This window comes from Lolium rigidum, chromosome 7, assembly GCF_022539505.1.
Source record: "Lolium rigidum isolate FL_2022 chromosome 7, APGP_CSIRO_Lrig_0.1, whole genome shotgun sequence".
NCBI lineage: Eukaryota > Viridiplantae > Streptophyta > Magnoliopsida > Poales > Poaceae > Lolium > Lolium rigidum.
The window spans coordinates 21,140,078-21,162,652 of record NC_061514.1 but is presented as its reverse complement, the minus strand read 5'-3'; the positions used below and the strand labels follow the sequence as shown (position 1 = coordinate 21,162,652).

Genomic DNA, 22,575 nt, shown 5'->3' with positions numbered 1-22,575 from the left:
CTTGGTAATTACCTTAGTCATTCCAAAATAATTTGAAATTATAAAGTTACCTCTATAGTTTTTGGAATAAAAGGGAATATAGTAGTTTTACGGAAAAAATTCTCTTGTTCAAAAGAAATGACTTGGAATAATAGAATCTCATTTTGAAATGTTCGAAAATAAGTTTTTGAACTTATTTGAGATTTTTCCTTGAATTTTAAATACAAGGAAATAATAATTGAAAATTCCAAGTGATTATTTAAATTACGAAAATTCATAATTTTGAATTTGTTTCATAAATTCCATTTCATATTTTATTCGGTTAAGATTTATTTTTCATTCATAAATCCAATTTTTATTGGATTTTTAGAGTTGTTTATGATTTATTAAAATTTGGTAAAGTTTTGATCTTTTATTAATTAGAAAAAGACCAAATTACCCCTTGGACTCATATTGGGCCCAGCCCAATAGACTAACCCAGGGACGGCCCAAATAGGCTGGCCCCCTTTTGGGTTTGGTGGCGCCGAAGCGGCCCACCACTCTCACTCTTACTCGGCCCTCTTCTCACTCGTCTAACCCTAATCTCCGGCGACCACCGAGGCGATGGCGTCGCCGCCATGGCCGCCGCCCTGCTCCGGCCATCACCGGCCTCCTCCGCCGTGGTCACCTACCGATCTAGAACCGCCTCGAGCAGATCTATCGATCCGTCCGAGCCGTTTCTCTCCTCTCGTCCTCTCCTCGGCGAATCGCCTTGGTCCGGATCTCTCGGAGAATCGCCATGGGCGATCCGAGTGATTCTCCGACGAGCTCTCGCCCTCGTCGTCGACGTGTGCGCCTCCGAGACCGACCCGGCGCGGGTGCTGCTTGCGGCGCCCGTGCCGTCGTCTCCATGCTGTGTCTGCTCGTGGTGGTGTTCGTCGGCGTAACGCCGGCGACTTCCACTGGCTTTGCGGCTGCTATGGCCGCGCGGGCACTCTGCCTCGCCATGCCATAGCCACGCCTCCCGAGCGCGGGTAAGGTCCTCTGCTCCTCCTCCTTCTCTTACGTGCGCCTCCCTTGCCACTGTTCTTCTTCCTCCTCATGATCCGTTGCTCTTTGGTGGTCTTGTGATCATCTAGAGTCATACTACTCGCTGCGCAATCTTACCGTGCTTCGGTTTCTTGCAAGCCCATGGTCGGATTACCGATTCTTGGTACCGGCACATGTCGATTTGCTTGCTATCTATGCTTTGTGCTTACTTCTCTCTGCTCCTAGCATGCTCTGTACTTGCCATGCTCTCTCGTGCTTGCTCAAAAGCTATCTATTCCATGCTATGCTTGGTTATGACTTGCTTATGCTTACTTGGACTATCATGCTTGCTTGTCTAGGTGTACTTGTGATGCATCCGTGACACTTGTGTGTGTGCCGAGGTGCTCGTGATATGATTCGAGTACTAATTCCGCAACCTAATGATCCATTGGATCATTTCTTGCTTGTTGGCAAAACTCTCGTGTAGCTTGGCTTGCTATGATTGATCAATTTGATCAATTGTTTGTCGATGATTGCTTACTTGGCTAACACTGTGGTTATATGGTTCACTTATTTGGTGATGTCGATGCTCAAGCATCACTGTGTCTTTGTTGCTTACTTGCTCTAGTGGCTATGAATTAAGTTGTATTGCTTAACGAGTATCTTGTTGTCATGCTTAGCATGGATCCGTGATAAATTCATGCTTAGATTACTTAATTATGATGAGCTGCTTATGCAGATGATGATTTAAATGTCTTGCTTGTATATGAGTTTGTTGTTCATGATTCTTTTACAAGCAATTAAACTCCGAATCCATTTCTCGGATAGTGATGTGGTCTATTTGGCTTGCTCTTATTTGGTGCTAAGTGTGATGTGACCTCGGTAGCCTTGCTACTGATCGGTTGCTCACCTAGTGGTTGGATCTTGTTGGCTACTCAACTTTGCTTGCATATTAGGGGATCATAGTAAGTATGAATGCCAATATGCTTGCCTGTGAAGAAATCTAGGGTTTCGATGGTTGCTTGCTTAGGATCTTCCGTGTAGTCTTAGCCTGCTAATCTATGCTATCTACTTGGTGCTATCTCGTGCATGTGATCTTGTTAGTGTGCATCTGTGCATGTCTGTCTAGCTTCGTGCACCTGATTTGTATCTCGGATGGTTTCTGTCTTAGTGGCTTTTGATAGCGGTAATCCTTGGTGAAAACCAAGTGATGATTTACCCATATGAGCATCTCGCTCATACCATGCTTATGCATATGATGGATTAGATCCATTGGATCTCTTCCGGGAACTAGGTATACCTTGTTCCGGCTCCTAGAAAGTAATGCTTTGTTGATGCGGACTTGGGTTTGTTCACGACCCTTCACCTCCAGAGCTTGGATGATCTTCTAGGTCACCATGATCTCCGGTGGCTTGAGGAGTTGTGTGCTTGGTTCTGTTCTTGCTCAAGAACAGATGAACTATGCTTGTTTTTGCTTCACCCTTACCCGGTGATCTTATCCGGTCGATCGTGCCTTGGTTCTAGGGTTTGTGTGCTATTTATATGGTCTCTACTTCTTCCCTGGCCATGACACACAAGCCTCGGTCACTTTATGACTCACCCCTTGCATTGCCTTGTCGTTGCTGCCAAGCACACTTGAGCTGTGTGCTCTCATATGCTTGAAACTTGAGCCCCTGCAGCTTGCTCGGTTTTGGTCTCGTCTGTCGATCCTATCTTGTGCTCGTCCCTGGTTTTGGACAAGCACAAGTGTCTTGTGACTTGGTTCTGTCCAAGCCGAAGTTTGTGTCACTTGCTAAGCTGTCTAAACTGAATCTTGAGCTAACACTTATATTTTGGCTAGTGTTTGTGATCTGTTTTGCGGAGTTTTGAAGTTGAATATGACGCGAATATGTTCTTCAAGCATTTAGTTTAGGTTTTAGTTATAGGAGCAAATTGTAATCTTTATTTTCATTTCTGTTTATTATTTATCAATTCTTGTATCAAGAATATTGTAAAGACTTTGTAATCGTGTTGATATCAATAAAGCTCAAGTTTTTGTTCATGAGCTTTTGATTTATGTAGTGTTTAAATTCTGAATTAAATATTGTATTTAATATCCGAGTTTGAAATTCAAAGTCATTTGAATTTATAAATTGTGTTTGAATTATGAGTTCTATTTTATATTGTTCAATGCTTATTGTTAAATGTATTAACACTTGTCAAATGAAATCAATTCCCCAAATCAACAAGATACAAAAGAGATCATGTCGAAATTTCCCTAACTCACATTGCCTAACCCTAAGTGCAAGATGAGAGAGAATCTCGATCCCTCTTAGGTTTAGTTGCAATAAGGCGCGAAAATTTCCCCCGTTTTGCGATGAAATGCACATCCCATTTCTAAATCTACCCTTCGTTGTTCCTAGGTTCTGGGTTATTACACCATATCATCTTATGCCCCCAGAAACGTGGAGAACTACTCACAAGTGTCAAACATGATATGGACCAGAGGCATAATGATTACAACACAATCTGAATATATAATCTCCCCACAAAATAATGACAAAGTATCAATCACAAACATGCAATAGCACTAGAAACAATATCCGGGGTGCAACTCTACTGCTAGAACTAATCCGTATGCTAGCCTTGCTGATTATGTGATATATAGTTGTTGTCATGTTTTTTTCTATTTCGTCGGACACCTTGTGGACATCTTCAGTGAACTGGGTAAGCTCACCAAGAAGTTTAGGAGGTGATCGTATTTCGCACGGTGGACGTAACCAAACAACCGTGCATTTGCTCAAACGCGATTTTTAGGCAACCAAACACTAGAGACTTTGCTTCCCAACTGGTGCAGAGTAAGAATTGTTGGCAACCAAACAACTTGCACAACATGGATTAGATGTTGCATTAACCCAAACAACATCCACAAAGTCATATTTCATAGATGCGAGCAAAAGTTATGAGCAACCAATCAAACCCTAAGTACACCATTTGATTGATCAATTACATCAAGTGTTGGAGGCTTTCGAGCGAGGTGTGAAAAAATCAACTACATCCGCTCTAGCCTCTAGCGCTTTAACTCCTCTCCTTCCTTGTCCTCACCTGGACCCTCCTTCTGCTCGTTCATCGCCATGCCCACACCTCCACCTCATCGTTGGGTTTCAGCTCCGATCACCTGCCGTCAGGAATCAACGCCCAGAGCTACCCGCCGGTCAGCCACACCGCATGGACGTCGTTGGCATGCGGGCTATTCGGGCCATGGGCCGGCACATTTAGCGAAGGGGAGGACTGGAGGAGGCACCTGGGCCCGGCCCATTGACCAGGTTTGCCACTTAGCCATCCGTTTTCTCGTTGACGCCCCCGGACCCAGCAGGCAGCCAGAGTGCCGGAGCAACCCAAGCCGAAGCCAAGCAGTCGCTTCCCCTCGTTGACTGCCTGCCTATCTCTCTCCTTTCTCCGAAGCCGTGCTGCTGCTTCCCCTTTTCTTGCCCCGTTGCCAGGCCACGCCCCGCTCGTGACCTCGCCGCCGGTACCTCTCCCTCGACTCCCGCTCCCCGCACGGCTCGCAGGTGATCCACCCGCCGGACGCAAACCGTCCTCTCCCACCTCGATTTCTCGTTTTTTTTTTTCTGGCTGCTTCTGCTGCGGAGAATCGATGCTGGTATGGTCGTTCCTTCGATTGCGTGCGGTCGCGTTCCGGGAGCCGTGGTGCGTGCCCGCTCTAGCCAGGCTCGTGGATCTGGATCAGCCTCGGGCCGGGAGAGACGAAGGATTAGAGGGATTTCAGTTACTCCGTTTCATCCCTAGCATAGGGGAAATGAAGGCGTAGTTTCTGCACGCGCGCCGCCTAGTTTAGAGCTGTACGATTCTATTGTTGGCGAATCTCTTCTTATATTTGCGCCGCTTCAGCTTAGTAGTAGTATACTTGGATGGATGCTACCCGTTAATAGGAGGTTTTCCTAATTTGAGTGCTTCCGTTCTTTATCTGTGCGTTGCAACTGCATTTGTCTTATATGTATCACGCTCACCTGACAATTTCCTATTATGCTTACACTCGTATTCTGTATATTGATTATGTGTGATCGATCAAACAGATCAGGGCATTGGGCGCGGGGACTGTGGGTGCCCTATTGACAGCATGGAAAGAAATGGAAATGAATGTTGATCCACGAAATGGTAGATTGGTGACAGTTCTCGGAGCAGTGGGGGATCTTTCACCAGCTTTACTCTTCATTTGACACGGCCATATGTTTGATTGTGGCTCAGAAAGCTCCATACATGGACAGACACAGAGACACCTTTAGGAGGTTTGTCATCTCCTTAAATAGCACTTTTAGTATTCTTTCATAACTCCAAAAGGTCGTTTCTGTAATCTTTATCGTTTGCATGCTGTAACTCTCGCAATTAATTGAATGCGAGAAATCTTCTGCCTTTTTTTTGAAAAATTAAAATAAAATGTGCTTGATCACTTGTACCAATTTGCTCTTGGTCTTCTCCTGTATATAGTGGTAACCCTGTAGCTGAAATAGGTATTGTTGCTGTATGGTCCATTTCTACAACAAATATTTCACGGGTTCTTCCTATGGTATCCTTTAACCCCTCATCTGACACCTGACATCTTTCCTTGCTGTCTCTCTTAGTTTAGACATGTCTTGGCTCTTTGTTTGCTAATTATTTGATCTTCGTTTTTTGCCTGTAAGAGTTAGCTCATGTTACTTTTTCGAAGAAGAAATAGGTGAAGCCGGTAATGTGTCTACATTTTCCTTTATGCTGTACTGATAGCTAGGTTTTAGCGCTTTAGCTGTACGAGTTGCGTCAGTGTAAGATTCTTCAAGAACAAAGAAAGTCAGCCATTACCTTTTACATTTTCCTTCATGTTTGAGTGATGCAGGAAAAAGCAGGGGGAATTCTCATTTTCCTTTTCCTTTTCCTTTTTTTTCCTTCATGTATCAGCCCATCAGAGTTATATGTTTTAACTTCTCACTGTGCACTATTCATTCACATTTATTCTACTTTTGTTTAACTGTTGACTGTTGTGAATATGTTTCAATTATATTCGTATACTTTATGTAGGCTGGAAGAGTCAAGCCCTAGGTCATCTGTACAATCTGAAATAGGGGCGAGGAGCAGCCGGAGGTTCAGCATGCCTGGGTTTGGTTATGATTCGTTTAACCCATTAAAATCACTCATGTCAGGGATGAGAAAGGGTTCTGGAAGAATCATATCACTTAGACAGTCCCTTACATCTGGCGCTCCCAAGACAGCTTTTGCGGAAGACCTTAAATCTTTTAAGAAGAATATATTTGATCCTCAGGAAAAGTTCCTTTTGCGAATGAATAGATTTTTCTTCGTGTCATGTATATTCGCTGTTGGAGTGGATCCGCTCTTCTTCTTCCTACCCATCATCAGCAACTCAAATTGCATTGGTATAGATAAGGACTTGGCAGTGACAGCAACAACAATACGAACTATTATTGATTGTGTCTATCTTATTCGAGTGTTCCTTCAATTCCGCACTGCTTATGTTGCTCCATCTTCTCGAGTGTTTGGAAGTGGCGAGCTTGTGATTGATCCAATGTTAATTGCGATGCGGTACATTAAGAGCTACTTTATAATGGATTTCTTTGCATTGCTACCACTTCCACAGGTACTTCTTAACAGTCTTGCTCTTCAACAACCTGAAGTTTACTTAAATGTCCCATAGTCTTTATATTAGAAACAGTAATCCTTTTGTTTACGTAAAAAGAGCCTTCCAACTATTTTGAAACTTCAGCACTGGATAGTTTATGATTTGACTAGCCTGCCTCTACACTCAGCACAGTTTTGCTTCAGCGAAATTAGTACCATTACTTGCATACAACCATACAGATAATTATGCAGCAGTACTTTCTGTCCATATTCTGAACTATGATTTCTGCTTAGTTATAAGCATTTTTTTCCAGTTTACCTTGATGGCTTGAACTATCTTGTTGTTAATTGACAGATTGTAGTTTGGAGATATCTCCACAGTTCTGATGGTCCAGACGTACTGGCTACAAAAAATGCTCTGGTTTGGGTTGTATTATGTCAATACATTCCAAGGTTGCTAAGAATATTCCCCGTGACCACTGATTTGAAAAGGACAGCTGGTGTTTTTATTGAAACTGCCTGGGCTGGTGCTGGTTACTATCTTCTCTGGTTTATGCTTGCTGGTCATGTAAGTTTTTGCCTATCCTTATTCAGCTGGGAGCGTCTTGTTATGGTCGGGCTCCAGTATGCATGGAAGAGGCCCAATAGTGGACCGAATTAAGGGCTTAGCCCAAGTTATCTAGGGTTTCGAGTAGCTAGCCTATTTATAAACACATGTACCCCTTCGTTTTATGACAAGCAAAAAACATATTTGTTGCCGTCTCCCTCAGGAGACGGGATCCCTAAACCCTAGCCGCCGCCTCCAGCGCACCGCCGCCTTCCTCCTCACGCGCGGCCACGGCGCCGAGTCGCCGACGTCCGCGCCTCCAACCTCGCCACCCTCCCTTCCACCCATACAACCTCCGCCCTAGACCTGGTAGAACCCTAGCGTCTACCACGTCTTCATCTGGAGAGCATCACAGTTATTTCTCCTTATTTCACATTATGATGAGTGCCTGGAGTAGTAGGAGAGTCATTCCCTATAACTCATATAAATTTGCATCCTACCATTTGAAGTCTTCAGCTATCCTGTCACATAGGATAGATTATAGGATTTCTCAGAACCTGAAGATTGTGCACAATACATTGTAGGCATTGCCAATTGGCCTATTAGATATTATAAATATATTTCGATGATTTACCTTTGTTAACTTTTGACGGTATCCCTTTTCCTGCACCTGTCATTATTGTCTAACATCATGTTAAATGAGACGTAGTTAACATTGATCATAAGTTTTGTCTTTACTTTGTTGTACGCATTCATGTTTTCTTTGACTTATGCTGTATTTTTTCTATACACTATTTGTTGCAGAATGTTGGCACTCTGTGGTACTTCTTAACAATTGAGCGGGAAGATAGTTGCTGGCGTTTCAACTGTCACACTAGCGCTGGCTGTGATCCAAGCTACTTGTATTGTAGTGCCAATCATGCTAGCAGTGTCAGCTATAACAGTTGGAGTAATAGTACCCAAATATTTAAGAAGTGCAATGGTACTGATAGTGCTGCTGATGCTTTCAACTTTGGTATCTATCAGCAAGCGTTGGTCTCTGGAATACTTGTTCCAGGAAACTTTGTCTCTAAACTTTGTTATTGCTTCTGGTGGGGATTGCAAAACCTAAGGTAATGGAAAAAATAGTACTTCCTCTGTTCACTAATGTAAGACTTTTTAGATATTTCAAAGTGGACTAGGTACGGACCAAAGTGAGTGAACCTACACACTAAACGGGTCTAGATACATGCATTTACGAAAAAGGCTAAAAGGTCTTACATAACTGAGGGAGTACATGAATCTGTTATTGTGCCTATTTTTGTTTGAATGTCTCTCGAGTTTGACAGTCCCCACAAACTGAGTCATTTTGCTGAAACACGAGTTGTTTAATTGTGGAATTGTGTGTAAAGTCCATTTATCGCCATCTTCTATAGAACAAGAGATTTAATTAGCTCTGTATGATGGCCACTCCAGACAAATTTTGCGAGTGTTATGTAAGAACTGGGAAGCGAGCAACACACGGAACTTGGAGACTCATAAATGAAATTTCCTAGCTTAGTACATTAGATCTGCACCCCCATTCGAACTCCCAAAATGTCTTATATTTAGGAACAGAGGTTGTGGACACTACATCCGGCTTAAGCGAGTGCTTGCCACCATGTAAAACAAATTTGGGCTAATTTTAAGAAGGTCGAGAAAATCATAAATTTACAAACGGACCGTTTGATCCTACTTAAACCAGTTTTTGTAAGCAAGTGATTTTTTTGATCTCCTCTAAATCAACTCAAATTTTATACACATAATCTCTTACACAAGAGTGGAGAGAATATGAAGGTTTTACATTTTTTTATTTTTTTTGAATTTGGGGGGGCACCTTGTGGAACTCGTGGATAGTGAAAGCCACTCTAAACATATTTTAGTTAGTGGCAGACAAGGCAGACAAAATGCAACATATATCAAATAAGAGGTAACATGTAATAAAAGCAACATTTGTCACATAGGAGGTAACATGTGAAAAACGCAACCGACTGATGCGACGGGAGCAACGTCTCCATGCGGTTACAATGCCCAACGGTGATATCATATGAACAGGTCGAGCAATGGAATTTTCACATGGTTCTAGCAAATGTATCATTACGAAAACGAAGTTTTCACATGTATCTTCGGATTCATGGCAAGGCAACGAACAAGCATCACTTTGTCTTCCTTTTCTTCGGCTACTACGCACTATTTCTTGAATCTCATCGAGCAGCTTTGCTTTGTTTTGGGAGTGCAAAAGAAGGTACCCCCACTTACGAGCTTATACCCTTCAACATCGTTACGCAAATTGGAATGAAAAGGAAATGCGAGGTCATGCACAATGTTTTTGCATCATCTATGACTCTCGAAGGAGAATGTAAAGTAAGGGGAATATGCTAACCGTCATGAATATGTGAGTTGTTCTTCCATCGAAACACTCAATGCAAGCCATACATCCAAAAGCGCTGTCTGTGGGCATGGCATGGAAACTAAGACCTGCAGGACTGCATTTATTTGCGTCGGCAATTGGGGAAGGGCGGGAGCAATTCATAAAGGCTTGCATTGAGTCTTGCATTGGGGAAGAGCTGGACTGAAATATTCGTGAAGCATCTAGAACAAGCCTTTATGAATTGCTCCCGCCCTTCCCCAATTGCCGACGCAAATAAATGCAGTCCTGCAGGTCTTAGTTTCCATGCCATGCCCACAGACAGCGCTTTTGGATGGCTTGCATTGAGTGTTTCGATGGAAGAACAACTCCCATATTCATGACGGTTAGCATATTCCCCTTACTTTACATTCTCCTTCAGGAGTCATAGATGATGCAAAAAACATTGTGCATGACCTGCATTTCCTTTTCATTCCAATTTGCAGAACGATGTTGAAGGGTATAAGCTCGTAAAGTGGGGGCACCTTCTTTTGCACTCCCAAAACAAAGCAAAGCTGCTCGATGAGATTCAAGAAATAGTGCGTAGTAGCCGAAGAAAAGGAAGACAAAGTGATGCTTGTTCTCGTTGCCTTGCCATGAATCCGGAAGATACATGTGAAAACTTCGTTTTCGTAATGATACATTTGCTAGAACCATGTGAAAATTCCATTGCTCAGTCTGTTCATATGATATCACTGTTGGGCATTGTAACTGCATGGAGACGTTGCTCCTGTCAGTACTGCTGGTTGCGTTTTTCACATGTTACCTCCTATGTGACAAATGTTGCTTTTATTACATGTTACCTCTTATTTGATATATGTTGCATTTTGTCTGCCTTGTCTGCCACTAACTAAAATATGTTTAGAGTGGCTTTCACTATCCACGAGTTCCACAAGGTGCCCCCCCAAATTCAAAAAAAATAAAAAATGTAAAACCTTCATATTCTCTCCACTCTTGTGTAAGAGATTATGTGTATAAAATTTGAGTTGATTTAGAGGAGATCAAAAAAATCACTTGCTTACAAAAACTGGTTTAAGTAGGATCAAACGGTCCGTTTGTAAATTTATGATTTTCTCGACCTTCTTAAAATTAGCCCAAATTTGTTTTACATGGTGGCAAGCACTCGCTTAAGCCGGATGTAGTGTCCAGTCCCCCGAGATGCGCGTCCATGTGCTGCCGGTCTGCCACCACCATCCCACAGGGCGGTCGGGCTTAGGTACCTCGCCCCGCCGCGGAGCTCCTGGCCGAGGTAGTTCACTGCATGGTGCCTGTCCTCGGCCAGCGGGTCTTGCTCGCCACGGACAAAGGCCCCCAGTTGTTTGGTGCGTTCTGTCCAAAACCTAATACCGAACCGATCGATCGATACACCGAATGCTCAGTTTCGTAAATTGCAAATAACTCCCTGAACCGAAGCCGAAGTGACCGAAACTGATTCGCTCTGTCCATTGCTCGGTTTGTGATTTAATATTGGTTAGCTTTATGGTCCGGAAAACCACATGGGTTGGAGCCAGGTTTTTTGGGAGAATATGACATATTGTATAAGCCGTGTTACTTGTAAGCTTAATCTGGACTGACTGATCACTGGTGTTAGATTAGGTTTTGTTTGGAAATAATAATGTTAGAACTAAACTTACTGATACAAATATGATTTGTGTGATAAAAAAAATAACCGAGAGGAGGGAGCCAAAGAGAGCTGCTGCCGATTCCTGGTTCCCTGGTCAGTAGCAGGATCTGCAATAACACATAGAAAGAGGGCGGTTTTATCTTGAACAGAACTCTGATAATGTTAGTCATGCAAGATGAAGAAAGCACAGGATTTTATGTTATGTACAACAAAAATGGCATGCCAAGCAGCCTGTCCAGAACACTGGTGGCTTAGGCCGGAAATCTAACAAAAGCTATTTTTTTGAACCCCGGATCCTCATTAACCTGGTTCCTTCTGCCTGAATGTCAAAAGTTGCACTCTTGTTGTTGCAAGTTTATATTTGCTATTGTCATTTTCCGTGTACTCTTTCCAATTGTAAATGTATGGTGTTCTAGAAACTGTATTGGTTAAACATTTCAAAGACTAATGGACCTTTGTTATATATTTTTCTTTTAATTGGCAGCATGAAATTCACATTACTAGATTTGCTGTGAAATCTACTTCCATGATATATTAGGCTTTACTATAGTGTACTATTTTGCGATCCTTAACAAACTATTCTGATAGAAATTAGCAGTGGTACCTTGAAGATCGTTTCTGTCTGCACAATGACTAATGTTTGCGGCTAGAGAGTATTTCATTTCAATATCCTATATTTGTGGTTCATTATGCTTGCTATGTTTAACTTCCTTCTGTTTAACAGTACCCTTGGCCAAGGGTTTGTAACAAGCACATATCCCTGGGAGGTGTTATTCTCTATTGCTATATGCATCCTTGGACTAATCCTGTTTGCGCTCCTCATCGGTAACATGCAGGTAGAGTGACATTGCTTGGAAACTATCTTTTCAGCAATTTTGTTTGCCTGATTCTAACCTTTTCTTTTCAGACCTACCTTCAATCAGTTGCTATACGCCTTGAAGAGATGAGAGTTAAAAAACGAGATGCTGAGAGGTGGATGCATCACCGTTCACTGCCACCGCAAATCAGAGAACGAGTAAGGCGATATGAACGGTACAGGTGGTTGGAGACCAGAGGAGTAGATGAAGAAAATTTGGTTCAAACCCTTCCAAAAGATCTTAGGAGGGACATCAAACGCCATCTCTGTTTGGGTTTGGTGAAAAGGGTAGGATATGTCTGGTCAATTATCTTTCCGCATCTTGTAGTGAATTACACTGATCTCTGACCTTGTTTTGTTTTGCTGCTGATAGGTACCTTTGTTTGAGAATATGGATGAAAGATTGCTAGATGCAATATGCGAGCGCTTAAGGCCTGCACTCTACACCGAGCACGAATACATTTTGAGGGAAGGTGATCCAGTGGACGAGATGCAGTTTATTCTACACGGCTGTTTGGAGAGTATGACCACTGATGGGGGACGGAGTGGGTTCTTCAACAAGGTCCAGCTAAAGGAGGGTGATTTCTGTGGCGAGGAGTTACTCACGTGGGCATTGGATCCCAAGTCTGCTGCCAATTTCCCATCTTCGACCCGTACAGTGAAAGCTCTAAGTGAGGTTGAGGCATTCTCCTTGCGCGCCGATGAACTGAAATTCGTGGCCAGCCAGTTCAGGAGACTCCACAGTAGGCAGGTTCAGCACACGTTCCGGTTCTACTCGCAGCAGTGGAGGACCTGGGGTGCCTGCTTCGTTCAGGCGGCTTGGCGCCGCTACTACAAGAGGAAGATGGCGGAGCAGCGTCGCAGGGAAGAAGAGGCGGCGAACCGCCAGAGCAGTAGCAGTGGCCCTAGCCTGGGAGCAACCATCTACGCGTCTCGGTTCGCAGCCAATGCCCTCCGGGGAGTTCACCGGCTTAGGAACAAGACTGTTCCCACCATTGTGAGATTGCCAAAGCCTCCGGAACCAGATTTTGGAGTCGAGGATGCTGACTAAACAAGACACTCACACGCGAAATGCATGTACTTACGCTGTTGACAGAAGTGTTCTGTAGATCGTGTACAAAATTCAAAGACAGCTTCACAACATTATGCTTGTAAAAGTTCACTATAGAAGATGAAAATGTATAATGTCTTAGTTTTGCATGTCTTAGTTTTGCTATTTCTCCATTGCCTGAAATTTCCGAACACTGTCTCACTCTTACACTGCGACTGTACGGTACAATATTTGCAGTACTGAAAAAGATCAGCTGTGGTAGTACAATATTACCGCGACTTAGTGTTGTATGCTGATTCAAATCGGCGCTTAACTGCATCTGGCTTGTTCTCATTGAGATCAGCCTATAGGGCGCTTAACTGCATCTGCTGGACCCCGATGCCCATGGAGTTCTAGCATGAGGTGTTGGGGCCTGAGTGGCAGGTCTTAGTCCTTGGCGACTTTATTAACGTCCATGCGAATAACACTGGAGGAGGAGGCGCCTCTTCTGGTTGTTGTTCGCGGCTTTGATTTGCACCCTTTGGATTGTGCGCAATAAGATGGTGATAAGAGCGTATCTTTCATCGACACGCTTTTAACTATATCTACAATTTCTTGGCTTTATTGGTACCCGCTGTGTAGATAGTGGAATAGGGAGCGCCTGGATGGCATATGAAGGATCTTCTAGCGGCGGCTCGTCGCATTTCTACGCCATCCAGCCTCTGGGTTGTTCTTGTCTTTGGGCTACATTACTTGTTTTCTCTTTTCCGGGCATGATATGCTGTGGCCCCAGCGGATTTTTTGGTGGTCAGTTGTATCGATGTGGTTGATTTATATTTATAAAACGGAGCAAAAGCCTATTTCGAGGAGGTATCTAATTCAAATGCTTAGAAATGTGACTAATCAGACGGTTTACAAAGGCAAAGTTGCAGTCTCGCAGGTCAGGGGAGATTCAGGTCCTCCACACTCATCTCTGCTGGCGGGATGCTCTCCCTAGTGCGCCGCCGCCGCCGCTGCCTCCTCGCCGTCCCCTTCTCCACGCTCCCCGCCCCCGCCCCCACGCTGGACGCGGCGGCGGTGCTGGAGACGCTCTCGCTCTACACCAACGACTGGCGCCGCGCGCTCGACTTCTTCCACTGGTCCGCCTCCCCCGACGGCGCCAACCTGCCGCCCACCCCCTCCACCCTCTCCCGCGCCGTCGACATCCTCGGCAAGCACTTCGAGTTCCCGCTCGCCACCTCCCTCCTCCTCGCCCACCACCACCCCGCCGACCCCTCCTTCCTCCGCCCCGCCCTCCGCGCCCTCCTCAACCGCCTCGCCGCCGCCAACCTCGTCGACGACGCCGTCCGCGCCTTCGACTCCACCGCCCACTCCCTCGGCCTGCGGGACGAGGCCTCCTTCCACCTCCTCCTCGACGCGCTCTGCGACCACCGCCGCGTCGACGAGGCCCACCACCTCTGCTTCGGCAGGGCCGCGCCGCCGCCATTCCCGCCGGGGACCAAGGCCCACAACCTGCTCCTCCGCGGCTGGGCCAAGACGCGCGCCTGGACGCGCCTCCGCCAGCACTGGCTCGACATGGACACCCGCGGCGTCGCCAAGGACCTCCACTCCTACTCCATCTACATGGACGCCCTTGCCAAGTCGGGGAAGCCGTGGAAGGCCGTCAAGGTGTTCAAGGAAATGAAGCACAAACGCATTACGGTGGACGTCGTCGCTTACAACACCGCGATCCACGCGGTTGGGCTCGCGGAAGGCGTAGATTTCGCGATCCGGCTCTACCGGCAGATGATTGAAGCTGGTTGCAAGCCGAATGCTGCCACTTTCAACACGATTGTCAAGCTGCTGTGCAAGGAAGGGAGGTTCAAGGAAGCGTATGCGTTTGTTCCGCAGATGCACAAGGCCGGCTGTGCGCCCAACGTGCTCACTTACCATTGCTTCTTCCAGTATCTGACTCGCCCGCAGGAGGTCCTTGGACTGTTTGAGAAAATGCTTGAGAGGGGTTGCCGGCCGAGAATGGACACCTATGTCATGCTTATAAAGAGGTTCGGGCGATGGGGCTTCCTTCGCCCAGTGTTCTTTGTATGGAAGACAATGGAAGAACAAGGGCTCACTCCAGATGCGTTTGCGTACAACACACTCATTGATGCATTGCTGGAAAAGGGAATGGTGGATATGGCTAGGAAGTACGATGAGGAGATGCTCGCAAAGGGGCTCTCACCCAAGCCAAGGAAAGAGCTAGGGACTAAGGTGCCAGGAGCAGACTCTGACAGTGATAATGCGTTGGGTGGAGTGTTTTGAGTTATGGCCCCTAGACAGGAAAAGTGGTATTAGCATGCTCATCCACCCACTGGTTAGGATTGCACCATTGGAGGATCGTTCCGTGATTGAAATAATGATCAGTCCATGGACTTTACATTGAAATAAACCGGAATTTATAGGTAAATTTGCCCTTCCCATCAATTGTCCAACAGCTCTTCCCTTAGAAAGCATACAGAAGAGGGGTTGTTTGTTGTGCTGACACCTGAGTTGAGGAAGGACCTGACGACTAAGTGGCTGGGACTGAGTTGGGCTGTTAGCCTGCTTCATCATATTAATACATCGAATCATGTATTCAGGGAGCTGGAGAGGAATATCTATATCGGAGGTATAGAGGAAATTATGTGCTCCTCGGTATATTATTATTCTGGCTGCCTGCAACGATGATGCATCGATATGTCTCTCAAGGCAAACAATCTTGTCCCAATGGGCATTTAATCATACACTCTACGCTGAAGTGAAATGTAATCAGTGGTAGTGGTGCTCTAATATTCTCACTGGGTCAGGAAGCTATGGGAGGATGTGCAACACATCTCATGTTGTGATGAAAGCTTAGAATAACACAATATTACCATGCATACAGAAAATGTGAAGCTTGCTATACAAATTACAGGTAAATGTAGAGAGGGGATATTCCGCAACTAGTTGCGCCCGCACCCCAGTTTTGTTTTGACATTTCCAAGTTTCCAAAAAATGCAAACTAAAATTCTAGACATACATTCTATTGTATCTTGTGCATCTATGAAGTTTCATCCAAAAATATGTCAAAATGTGGCCTACACAAAAAGAACAAATGATCTGTAAATAGTACGTGACACTATTTACGTACGTCTTCTCTTTTTTACACAGGTCACATTTTGACATATTTTTGGATGAAACTTCATAGATGCACAAGACACAACACAATGTATGTCTAGAATTTTAGTTTGCATTTTTTGGAAACTTAGAAGTGTCACAACAAAAAATGGGGTGCGGGCGCAACTAGTTGCAAATGAGAGTTTCCCGTAAATGTACTGAACTGTGGTTCTTGTATTGCAGAGAAGTTTCCATTCTTCTGGATCTTGATTCTGGCAGTATGATGTGCTTGTATTGTTATACAAATTATGAAACTACAGGCACCATCACCACAAACAAGATATCCGGTTGTTATTCAACGACCTTCGTACTGTCCCTTGACATGACAACTGTTTTAAAATTGAATTTTGCACCCAGCTTTGATTGAAATAAAATGTTCCTATACATAACTTCTTAAACATTTCCCTTCTAGTGTTCTTATATTTTTATGAGATTTATCATCGGAGGTAGACTTGGAATTTTTTTTTTGTTCTCTTAATTTAAACCTTTTCTAGAAAAACAGCTTAAGCTTTTCTGAATTTACTTCCCAATACCAACAAACTGTAAGCTAACCAAAGTTTGTGTGCTGACTAGGGAGTTGAATATTCAGCTTCAGGAGGGATGTATTTATCTTCGTTACCCGTGTAAATGGCCTAATCAGAATCTAAGAAACATACCTCAATCCAGTGTTAACTTCTCCTTCACTATATTTTATTTTTGATAGCCATTGCGCTGTGAACTCATTATTTCTGGCCTCTGACGTTTAGATGATCAGGAGCTTAAAAACCGGTGATGTACCCTGTTCTTAGGGTCATTGCTCTGAGCCTCATTGATTTTTTGGTTTAAGAGTACCATGTTCAACTTACCTTTGGCTTGGACAAATCGGCTAGGTTACAAGAAGAGGTTTCCAGATTATTAAGTAATGACTTTCTATGTAGTACATGAAACTTCATGCTTACCTCAAAAGAAACATCAAACAGTTGGAATCAGTGATATTATGTTGTAACAGTTGGAAACATGAAACTTCATGCCTACTTGGTGTAACTATCACAACCTGGGGGGTTTGGCCTTAATTTTCCTAGCTAAAACTAGTCCGGAGGAGATCCATGTACCAGTTGTGTTAACCGAGGACATGTGCAACTCTTGTGTAAGGCTAGCCACTTGTTGAACATGTCATACTAGATAGGCAAAGTCAAGTAAATTCTGAAGGAGTCCTTGTGGATCCATAGACCAGCATTTGTCCAATCATGTTTGCAGTTGTGAAGTCATGGTTGTAACACCCCGGCCACCCCTCGACCGGGCATGTCACCCCTGGCAGCTCTTTAGGATCTTTAGACTAGCCCCACAGACCAACACATGTCTTTCCTGCGCACTTTGTCCTCACTCGTGCGCACCGATGAGCTTCCGGAAAAGAAGTTGCAACTTGTTGGTATGAGTATTCTATCAATCCTATTAAGCCCTAGGCCAGGATGTCACACTCATCCCCCCTTAGAAGATCGACGCCCTCGTCGATCAGCCCCAGGCCAGGAACGTCCCCTCTTGGCACACGTCTGTGCGTCCAGTGCCGGCACATGTGCCATGCCGTGTGCCACGACGGGCCACACCAGCCATGCGCCACATGCCCGAACCCCTGACCCGCACACGCCCGTGTAACCACGAAGATCGGCTCTGATACCAAATGTAACACCCCGGCCACCCCCCGACCGGGCATGTCACCCCTGGCAGCTCTTTAGGATCTTTAGACTAGCCCCACGGACCAACTCATGTCTTTCCTGCGCACTTTGTCCTCACTCGTGCGCACCCGGGAAGTACTTCCCGGTCGGTCACCCATCCTCAAATCGCTCCGGGCCAAGCACGATTAACCTCGGAGTTCTTTGGAGATGAGCTTCCGGAAAAGAAGTTGCAACTTGTTGGTATGAGTATTCTATCAATCCTATTAAGCCTTACGCCAGGATGTCACACTGGTACCCGTTGCAGTTTGACCCTATAACTGGTGGGAGGACCTAATTATTGTTTCTAGTTAAAGTTTTATGGAACCACATATATGAGTGTTTATATACTGTAAAAGTAGGACTATCCATGTAATCTGGTTGTGAATTCAAAATGCAACGTGGATTACGTAAGCAATACTGACTGTAAGTTCAGTCCGTTGTGTGATCCAAATGTCTTGGGTCTCTAGCACTGCACCCAAAGCATTGGCTCTAGAGAGTATGAAATGCTTCTGTCAGTGTGTAGTCTGCTGGACTAATCAATCACTAGTTTACGTGTGAGTGTTCTTTGACCAATTATTGGTTTTACTTTTACATGCTTTTGGAGTTTAACCCAGAGGGAGTCAGGGACTAGTGGTCAATTAACCCTTTTTCAGTAAATTTGTATCCAGTTCTCTGGCAATCAAACAGAACTCCAGCCACGATGGTAAACCAAGGATGTGAAGTGACATTCATTTGGGAAGATTGCCGTCAATGTCAGAGATCAGGCACATTATTACTTGAAAAAGAATGTATCTTATGCGGCATTCTGTATCTAATTTCAGACGACTATCAAAGTGCAGGGAGCAGTTATCTAATCCCAGGCAAGTGCCATTCAAGGAGACAAGGACGGGGGAACAGCTGTTATGATTGGGGTTCGTTCTACAAGAGTTTCTATGCTGATGTGCGTCTGCAAGTGGCCTGTAGTGACCCTGTGAAAATTCCTAAAGAAAGGATTATGGAGATTGTACAGAAAATGTATCTATTGAAGTATAAAGTGGAGTAGAGCAAATTCCTGAAAATACTGATGACGGTGATGGTCTTGGTGAGGAAGACATTGGTGAGGAAGACATTGACACTGGTGGTTTTGATAAGGAAAAAACTATGCATCAGATGGAGACTGACAGACATCTCAACCCTAGGGCCAATGTTGCTTCTGAGAGGATTCATGATAATGTGTATAGGACAGTCCTGGATGTTCCTAATTCCTGGGAAGATATGGAACTTGATGATGTTCGTCTGTCTTTCTCTGCTATTTGCAGGAGTGTTCAGGGAGAGATCCTCTTGGATGAGTGGCAATGCAACTCTCCTCCAGGCTTGTGTTCTCTGCCTCCTTGTTTGCACTACAATGAACAGGATGACTCGGTCTGGGACTTTGAGATGCCTGATATTGATCAAGTGGATTCTGATGCTCTTAACAGCTCGGAAAAATCTGCTAGTGCTGCATATTGCTCGCAGGTTCTGGAAGCTTTTATGATTAATGACTCTGATGAGGAAAATGAATTCGGTGACAGGGAGTCTGGTCAATTGGAGAATCTGCCTCAGGAAAAATCTTTTTCCCATCTTAGAGCAATTGGCTGTTGCTTCTCAGAAAACTGTTCTTCCTAAGAAGACCTGGGGCCCTGTGGTTCCTGCCCCTCGGATGGCAACTAGTAATCATGGGAACAAAAATATTATCGACAAGGCTAAGGAATATCAGAAGAGGAAGAAGAACTTGGAGATCCCTCCGTGTTTTCGAGGTAAATCTTTTGCTCTTTTAGCCGGTGATAATTTGAATGCCATGTCGAAAAAAGTGAACATTACCATCAGCAATGATGTGAGTGATAATAATAAGATTATCAATAGTTTAATTGATGTTGAATTAGGTAGAAACCTTCAGTTTGCTAGAGATAATCCTATTTCTGTGATGCCTGAATCTATTGATGTGGATGTTGCTCAGTTGACTGAGCATGCCGCTGGCCTCTACCTAAAAATCAACTAAATTCCCTGCTACTGTGTTACTAACCATCAGTTGCCTGTTGGTTTATCTCAAATTCTAAACAACTGTTCAGTTTTAAACTCTAGTAGTTATAAATCCGGTGGTATCATCATTGGTGGTTCTTGGAATATAAGGAGTATTAGTAAAAAAGGCCGATCGCAAGCTTTAGCTGATTCGACCACTGAACATAGGTTTGATTTTATTGGCTTGCAAGAGATGAAAAAAGAGCAAATTGATTTGTATTTTTTGAACTTTGTTGCCGGCAATATTCCATATAATTGGGTTACCTTGCCTGCTAGAAAAACTGCAGGTGGAATCTTGGTTGGTATTAGAAATGATAGGTTAGTTATCATTTGTTACTGATTCTTCCTGTATTTCTGTTGTTGTTTCGGATAAAAATGACTTGTTTGTTTGGCAGTTAGTTATGGTTTATGGTACTGCCTATGCAGATCATAAACTTCAATTATTTTCTGATTTGCATGACATCATGGAAAAGCATCAACTTCCTACCTTAATTGGTGGCGATTTTAATTTGGTTAGAAATGCGAAGGAAAAAAGCAATGAACATTTCAATGCCCAGTGGGCTTTCCTATTCAACGATTGGATCAATAAGTGGAATCTGATTGATTTTAAAATATCAAATAGATTGTTTACTTGGTCAAACAATCAATCTGATCTTATCCTGGCCACTTCAGATCGGTTCTTTGCCTCAACTGATTGGGAGCAAAAGTTACTGTTAGGGCTTTAGTTAGCGACCATACCCTCTTGTTAGTGATACTGGAGCTAATAAATCCCCACCTTTGAAATTGTTTTGCTTTGAGAAATGGTGGATTAAACATGGAGATTTTGCTGGTATTGTGGAAAAAGTGTGGAATACTAGATGTAGTTGCACTGCTGCAACTGACATCTGGCAATTTAAAATGAGACTATTAAGGAAAACAGTAAAAAGATGGGATATTAATGTGGACGTGGCTTTGAAAAAAAAACTTATTTTACAAGAGTTTGATATTCTTGATATTTTTCAGGACAAAATCAGTTATCCGATGCGGAAAAGATAGACTGGATTGTATCAAAGCTCAGTTGGATGATATTTGGGTTTAAGAGGAAACCAAATCCTGTCAGCGTTCAAGAGATAGGAAGGTTTTAGAAGGTGATTGCAACACGGCATACTTTCATGCAGTAGCTAATAAACGAAGAAGGAAAGAAACCCTGGCTGTCTTAGATGGTCCAGATGGCCCAGTTGAACATACTGGTGAAATGCTTAAAATTGCTGCTGCATTTTACAAAAATCTTTTTGCAAAAGAGGAGACCCCTGCAATTTCTTTAGATAATAACTTCTGGGATAGTCAGGATCTCCTCATGGATGAGGAAGCTTTCATCCTTGATACACCACTCTATGAGGAAGAGATTTATAATGCTATTATGGCCTCATGGGCTCGTATGCCGCTGGTTCCCTGGGCCTGATGGCTTTCCCTTTTTGTTCTACCATTGGCCTTTAATTAAATCCGATATTATGGCTCTAATCAGGGATTTTGAGGCTGGTACCTTAGATGTATCCAGGCTCAGTTATGTCGTTATTGCCTTCATTCCAAAAGAGAGTAATGCTCAGGAAATGAAAAAGTTTAGGCCCATTAGTTTGGGGAATTGTAGTTTAAAAATCATTTCTAAGGCTATGACTAATAGGATTTCTCCTATTGGTCGTAGAATCATTTCTAAGAATCCGTCCGCTTTCATTAAAAGTCGTTTTATTCTGCAAGGTGTGGTGGCGGCTCATGAGGTAATCCACGAAGTCCATTAAAAAAACAATCTGGTCTAGATTTGAAACTAGATTATGAAAAAAGCATATGACAGAATTGATTGGCAATTTCTTGACAAAATGTCAGAGTCAAGGGGATTTGGGGTGATCTTCAGGAACCAAGTTAAATCTATTCCTTTGTGTTTTACAATAAATGATACTAACAGTAGCTACTTTATGGCTGTAAAAGGGCTTAAACAAGGGGATCCTCTCTCCCTCATTTTGTTTAACCTTGTTGCTGATGTTTTTTTCTAAAATGTTGTATAAAGTTGCTAGAGTGGATTCTGCACTTACACGCATGGGTGTGTGTGTGTTCTGGACCGCCGATTTATTCCTCAAGATTCCCACTTCCTTTGGTAGATGGAAAGATTCCTTTCTCTCCTCTTTCTATCCAAATCTCAAAGCAAAATGGATGGTGACGGAAACACCCACACCCATGCGTGTAAGTACAAAAGTATTTCCTATAAAGTTGTTGCAAATAACCTCATCTGTGGGTTGATGCCTCAAGTCATCCTTGGTGGTGCTATCATCTTGCAATATGCTAATGGCACCATCCATTTTTGCAAAATGATTTGGATATGGCTAGAAATTGGAAATGGTTGCTGACATGTTTTGAGCAAATGTCGGGTATGCGTATTAATTATCATAAGAGTGATTTATTGCCTATTAATATGGATGTGTCTGAGGTCAATTTGTTTGCACAAATTTTTGGCTGTAAGTTGGTTGAGTTTCGTTTTACTTACCTTCGTGTCCCGTTACACTTTTCTAAACTGAGAAAAGAGGATGTTCAGCCAATATTTGACAAAATTATTAAAAGGATTGCTG

The 22,575-nt window shown here is 43.7% G+C and overlaps 2 protein-coding genes across 4 annotated transcripts; both read left to right on the top strand.

Moving 5' to 3' along the window:
• Positions 1-4,462: 4,462 nt before the first annotated feature.
• LOC124669410 (probable cyclic nucleotide-gated ion channel 5) lies at positions 4,463-13,248 on the top strand. Its single transcript, XM_047206025.1, has 8 exons — positions 4,463-4,538; positions 5,064-5,276; positions 6,043-6,616; positions 6,953-7,165; positions 7,949-8,256; positions 11,918-12,029; positions 12,101-12,337; positions 12,423-13,248. The coding sequence occupies exons 2-8, from the start codon at positions 5,248-5,250 to the stop codon at positions 13,098-13,100; spliced, it is 2,151 nt and encodes a 716-aa protein (XP_047061981.1). The 5' UTR covers positions 4,463-4,538; positions 5,064-5,247; the 3' UTR covers positions 13,101-13,248.
• An 815-nt stretch (positions 13,249-14,063) lies between these two features.
• On the top strand, positions 14,064-18,973 carry LOC124676418 (pentatricopeptide repeat-containing protein At1g80550, mitochondrial-like). 3 transcript variants are annotated; one of them, XM_047212486.1, is made up of 2 exons: positions 14,064-16,008; positions 18,781-18,973. In XM_047212486.1, the coding sequence occupies exon 1, from the start codon at positions 14,064-14,066 to the stop codon at positions 15,375-15,377; it is 1,314 nt and encodes a 437-aa protein (XP_047068442.1). In that variant the 3' UTR covers positions 15,378-16,008; positions 18,781-18,973. The 3 variants fall into 3 exon arrangements, with proteins under 3 accessions (XP_047068442.1, XP_047068443.1, XP_047068441.1); XM_047212487.1 differs by having other exon boundaries at positions 18,776-18,973; XM_047212485.1 differs by having other exon boundaries at positions 18,595-18,973.
• Positions 18,974-22,575: the final 3,602 nt, after the last annotated feature.